The sequence below is a fragment of the Carcharodon carcharias genome, assembly GCF_017639515.1.
Source record: "Carcharodon carcharias isolate sCarCar2 chromosome 37 unlocalized genomic scaffold, sCarCar2.pri SUPER_37_unloc_7, whole genome shotgun sequence".
Taxonomy (NCBI): Eukaryota; Metazoa; Chordata; class Chondrichthyes; order Lamniformes; family Lamnidae; genus Carcharodon; species Carcharodon carcharias.
Genome location: NW_024470772.1, coordinates 29001 through 35000, shown reverse-complemented (window position 1 = coordinate 35000; position 6000 = coordinate 29001). Strand labels below are relative to the sequence as shown.

Below are 6000 nucleotides of genomic sequence, written 5' to 3'. Positions count from 1 at the left end.
GTGTGTGTTGAGGGGTGGGGGCTGTGTGTGTTGGGGGCTGGGGGCTGTGTGTGTGTTGGGGGCTGGGGTGTGTGTGTGTTGGGGGCTGGGAGGTGTGTGTGTGTGTGTGTGTTGGGGGCTGGGAGGTGTGTGTGTGTGTGTGTGTTGGGGGCTGGGAGGTGTGTGTGTGTGTGTGTTGGGGGCTGGGGGGTGTGTGTTGGGGGCTGGGGGCGTGTGTGTTTGTGTGTGTGTGTGTGTGTTGGGGGCTGGGGGGTGTGTGTGTTGGGGGCTGGGGGGAGTGTGTGTTGGGGGCTGGGGGTGTGTGTGTGTGTTGGGGGCTGGGGTGTGTGTGTGTGTTGGGGGCTGGGGGGAGTGTGTGTTGGGGGCTGGGGGGTGTGTGTGTGTGTTGAGGGGTGGGGTGTGTGTGTGTTGAGGGGTGGGGTGTGTGTGTGTTGAGGGGTGGGGTGTGTGTGTGTTGAGGGGTGGGGTGTGTGTGTGTTGGGGGCTGGGGGGTGTGTGTGTGTGTGTGTTGGGGGCTGGGGGTGTGTGTGTGTGTGTGTGTTGGGGGCTGGGGTGTGTGTGTGTGTGTGTGTGTGTGTGTGTTGAGGGGTGGGGTGTGTGTGTGTGTGTTGAGGGGTGGGGGTTGTGTGTGTGTGTGTTGGGGGCTGGGGTGTGTGTGTGTGTGTGTTGAGGGGTGTGTGTGTGTGTGTGTGTGTGTGTTGGGGGCTGGGGTGTGTGTGTGTGTGTGTGTGTGTTGGGGGGTGGGGGCTGTGTGTGTGTGTGTGTTGGGGGCTGGGGTGTGTGTGTGTGTTGGGGGCTGGGGTGTGTGTGTGTGTGTGTTGGGGGCTGGGGTGTGTGTGTGTGTGTGTTGGGGGCTGGGGTGTGTGTGTGTGTGTGTGTGTGTTGGGGGGTGGGGGTTGTGTGTGTGTGTGTGTTGGGGGGTGGGGGTTGTGTGTGTGTGTGTGTTGGGGGCTGGGGTGTGTGTGTGTGTGTGTGTGTTGAGGGGTGGGGGTTGTGTGTGTGTGTGTTGGGGGCTGGGAGGTGTGTGTGTGTGTGTTGAGGGGGGGTGTGTGTGTGTGTGTTGGGGGCTGGGGGGTTTGTGTGTGTGTTGGGGGCTGGGGGGTTTGTGTGTGTGTTGAGGGTTGGGGTGTGTGTGTGTTGAGGGGTGGGGTGTGTGTGTGTTGAGGGGTGGGGTGTGTGTGTGTTGAGGGGTGGGGTGTGTGTGTGTGTGTGTTGAGGGGTGGGGTGTGTGTGTGTGTGTGTTGAGGGGTGGGGTGTGTGTGTGTTGAGGGGTGGGGTGTGTGTGTGTGTTTGTGTTGAGGGTGTGTGTGTGTGTGTGTTGGGGGGTGGCGTGTGTGTGTGTTTGTGTTGGGGGCTGGGGGTGTGTGTGTGTTTTGGGGGCTGGGGTTTGTGTGTAGTGCATTTCTGACCCTGTGTCTCTCTGTATATGCCCCTCCTCCATTGCTCCATCTCTCTTGCTCTTGCCTGCTCACTTTCTCTCACTCCCCCAATGGTACTCTTTCCATCACCTGCTCTCACTGACCCTTTGCCTGTTTCTCTCTCTCTCTGTCTCTCACTTTCTCTCTCTCCGGCCCTCCGCCTCTTTCTTTCTCTCCCTCTGTCTGTCTCTCTCTGGTTCTCTCTGTCTCTCTCTCTTTCTCTCTGTCTCTCTCTCTTTCTCTCTGTCTCTCTCTCGTTCACCCTCTGTCTCTCTCTGGTTCTCTCTCTGTCTCTCTCTCTCTCTCTCTCTCTCTCTGTCTCTCGGATAGAGGTCACAGCGCAGCCAGTAGAGGAGCTGAAACAGCAGAAAGCCTATGTGAAGCTGCAGAGGAAACAGCACAAGGAGCTGAGAGATTTGAAGAGGAGACATCTGAAGAAGATCTCGGCCCTGAGCAAGGAGCTGGAGAGCAAACTGGCTGAGTTTCAGAGCGACAATCACCGTCATAAATCACTGCTCACCAGGGCCATCAGAACAGGCAGCAAGAGGATGTGAGTGACCCCGAAATAACAAGGCTCGGAGCGCGGCCTCATTAAACCCAGGCCCTGTCTGCCCTCTCGGGTGGGTGTAAAAGATCCCACGGCCACTATTGGGAGAAGAGCAGGGGGGAGTTCTCCCCGGTGTCCTGGGGCTGATATTTATCCCTCACCCAACATCACTAAAAACAGATGATCTGGGTCATTATCACGTTGCTGTTTGTGGGATCTTGCTGTGCATAAATGGGCTGCTGAGTTTCCTACATTACAACAGCGAGCGCAGTTTAAAAAAAAAAACAGTCCTTCATTGTGTTGAAACACTCTGGGACGTCTCGAGGGGGGCGGTGACAGGAGCTGGGAGAGAGACGGGGGTTTTCTCAGTGAGTGAGGCTGTGGTTTGTTGTGTGTCTGGGCTGCTTTGTGGGATATTCTTCATCGTTCTCATCTCTCCCCCCCACCCCCCTACACACACACACACACACACACACACACACACACACACACACACACACACACACACACAGCTTGTCCCAGGGCGTGGATCCTACAGCCAGACAGCTGGTGCTGCTGGAGAAAGAGGCGTCCCAGAAACAGGCGGAACTGAGAGAGTGGCAAATGAGACAGCTCCTGGAAATGAGGGAGGCTCAGCACCAGATCGAGAAGGTCAAGAAACAGGACCACCTCCAGCAGGTGAGGATCAACGGGGTGGGAGCAGGGACAGTCCCATCGTTCCCCAGTACAGCCTCCTCTAACCCGGGGTAACCCTCCCTGTGTATCAGTTGCAGGTGAAGTTGAAGGAGGTGACACTGGAGGGTCAGGCCAGTCAGTTGAAGAAACTGCGAGAGCAGTGCGACAGGTAAGACAGGTTCACCCTCCATCGCCCTGTCCGAGGGTCAGCGCTGAGGGAGCGCCGCACTGTCGGAGGGTCAGCGCTGAGGGAGCGCCACACTGTCGGAGGGTCAGTGCTGAGGGAGCGCCGCACTGTCGGAGGGTCAGTACTGAGGGAGTGCCGCACTGTCGGAGGGTCAGTGCTGAGGGAGCGCCGCACTGTCGGAGGGTCAGCGCTGAGGGAGCGCCGCACTGTCGGAGGGTAGTGCTGAGGGAGCGCCGCACTGTCGGAGGGTCAGTGCTGAGGGAGCGCCGCACTGTCGGAGGGTCAGTACTGAGGGAGCGCCGCACTGTCGGAGGGTCAGTGCTGAGGGAGTGCCGCACTGTCGGAGGGTCAGCGCTGAGGGAGCGCCGCACTGTCGGAGGGTCAGCGCTGAGGGAGTGCCGCACTGTCGGAGGGTCAGTGCTGAGGGAGCGCCGCACTGTCGGTGGGTCAGCGCTGAGGGAGCGCCGCACTGTCGGAGGGTCAGTGCTGAGGGAGCGCCGCACTGTCGGAGGGTCAGCGCTGAGGGAGCGCCGCACTGTCGGAGGGTCAGTGCTGAGGGAGCGCTGCACTGTCGGAGGGTCAGTGCTGAGGGAGCGCTGCACTGTCTGAGGGTCAGCGCTGAGGGAGCGCCGCACTGTCTGAGGGTCAGCGCTGAGGGAGCGCCACACTGTCTGAGGGTCAGCGCTGAGGGAGCGCCGCACTGTCGGAGGTGCTGTCTTTCAGGATGAGACATTAAACCGAGGCCCCGTCTGCCCTTTCGGGTGGGGGTAAAAGATCCCATGGCCACTGTTGGAAGAAGAGCAGGGGGGAGTTCTCCCCGGTGTCCTGGGGCCAATATTTATCCCTCACCCAACATCACTAAAAACAGATGATCTGGGTCATTATCACGTTGCTGTTTGTGGGATCTTGCTGTGCATCAATTGGCTCATTATCAGGAAACACTGGACCAGGAGGAGGCCATTCAGCCCCTTAAACATGCGGTTTCATTCAATGAGATCGTGGCTGATTCCTGACCTAACTCTATATATCTAAATAATAGATAAAAACAAAAAACTGTGGATGCCGGAAATCCAAAACAAAAACAGAATTACCTGGAAAAACTCAGCAGGTCTGGCAGCATCGGCGGAGAAGAAAAGAGTTGACGTTTCAAGTCCTCATGACCCATCAACAGAACTGAGCGAATATAAGGAGAGGGGTGAAATATAAGCTGGTTTAAGTTGGGAGGGGGGAGGTTGGGTGCAGGGAGAGAAGTGGAGGGGGGGTGTGGTTGTAGGGACAAGCAAGCAGTGATAGGAGCAGATAATCAAAAGATGTCACAGACAAAAGAACAAAAGAACACAGAGGTGTTGAAGGTGGTGATATTATCTAAACGAATGTGCTAATTAAGAATGGATGGTAGGGCACTCAAGGTATAGCTCTAGTGGGGGTGGGGTGGAAAGACTAACAGGGCATAAAAGATTTTAAAATAAAAGAAAAATCTATATAAATTATTGGAAAAAACAAAAGGAAGGGGGAAGAAACAGAAAGGGGGTGGGGATGGAGGAGAGAGTTCAAGATCTAAAGTTGTTGAATTCAATATTCAGTCCGGAAGGCTGTAAAGTGCCTAGTCGGAAGATGAGGTGTTGTTCCTCCAGTTTGCGTTGGGCTTCACTGGAACAATGCAGCAAGCCAAGGACAGACATGTGGGCAAGAGAGCAGGGTGGAGTGTTAAAATGGCAAGCGACAGGGAGGTTTGGGTCATTCTTGCGGACAGACCGCAGGTGTTCTGCAAAGCGGTTGCCCAGTTTATGTTTGGTCTCTCCAATGTAGAGGAGACCACATTGGGAGCAACGAATGCAGTAGACTAAGTTGGGGGAAATGCAAGTGAAATGCTGCTTCACTTGAAAGGAGTGTTTGGGCCCTTGGACGGTGAGGAGAGAGGAAGTGAAGGGGCAGGTGTTACATCTTTTGCGTGGGCATGGGGTGGTGCCATAGGAGGGGGTTGAGGAGTAGGGGGTGATGGAGGAGTGGACCAGGGTGTCCCGGAGGGAGCGATCCCTACGGAATGCCGACAGGGGAGGTGAAGGGAAGATGTGTTTGGTGGTGGCATCATGCTGGAGTTGGCGGAAATGGCGGAGGATGATCCTTTGAATGCGGAGGCTGGTGGGGTGATAAGTGAGGACAAGGGGGACCCTATCATGTTTCTGGGAGGGAGGAGAAGGTGTGAGGGCGGATGCGCGGGAGATGGGCCGGACACGGTTGAGGGCCCTGTCAACGACCGTGGGTGGAAAACCTCGGTTAAGGAAGAAGGAGGACATGTCAGAGGAACTGTTTTTGAAGGTAGCATCATCAGAACAGATGCGACGGAGGCGAAGGAACTGAGAGAATGGGATGGAGTCCTTACAGGAAGCGGGGTGTGAGGAGCTGTAGTCAAGGTAGCTGTGGGAGTCGGTGGGTTTGTAATGGATATTGGTGGACCGTCTATCACCAGAGATTGAGACAGAGAGGTCAAGGAAGGGAAGGGAAGTGTCAGAGATGGACCATGTGAAAATGATGGAGGGGTGGAGATTGGAAGCAAAATTAATAAATTTTTCCAAGTCCCGACGAGAGCATGAAGCGGCACCGAAGTAATCATCAATGTACCGGAGAAAGAGTTGTGGGAGGGGGCCGGAGTAGGACTGGAACAAGGAATGTTCCACATACCCCATAAAGAGACAGGCATAACTGGGGCCCATGCGGGTACCCATAGCCACACCTTTTATTTGGAGGAAGTGAGAGGAGTTGAAGGAGAAATTGTTCAGCGTGGGAACAAGTTCAGCCAGACGGAGGAGAGTAGTGGTGGATGAGGATTGTTCGGGCCTCTGTTCGAGGAAGAAGCTAGGGGCCCTCAGACCATCCTGGTGGGGGATGGAGGTGTAGAGGGATTGGATGTCCATGGTGAAGAGGAAGCGGTTGGGGCCAGGGAACTGGAAATTGTTGATGTGACGTAAGGTGTCAGAGGAATCACGGATGTAGGTGGGAAGGGACTGGACAAGGGGAGAGAGAAGGGAGTCAAGATAACGAGAAATGAGTTCTGTGGGGCAGGAGCAAGCTGAGACGATCGGTCTACCGGGGCAGTTCTGTTTGTGGATTTTGGGTAGTTTGCTCTCTTGCCCACATGTCTGTCCTTGGCTTGCTGCATTGTTCCAGTGAAG

General features: G+C 55.8%; 1 protein-coding gene across 1 annotated transcript in view; it reads left to right on the top strand.

Moving 5' to 3' along the window:
- LOC121274756 (1-phosphatidylinositol 4,5-bisphosphate phosphodiesterase beta-1-like) overlaps positions 1-6000 on the top strand; it is a 66091-nt gene that overhangs the window by 41804 nt on the left and 18287 nt on the right. Inside the window, exons 20-22 of the mRNA XM_041182099.1 lie at positions 1749-1968; positions 2478-2643; positions 2733-2809. Coding sequence (XP_041038033.1) covers positions 1749-1968; positions 2478-2643; positions 2733-2809 — 463 coding nt within the window. The remainder of the gene's footprint in view (positions 1-1748; positions 1969-2477; positions 2644-2732; positions 2810-6000) is intronic.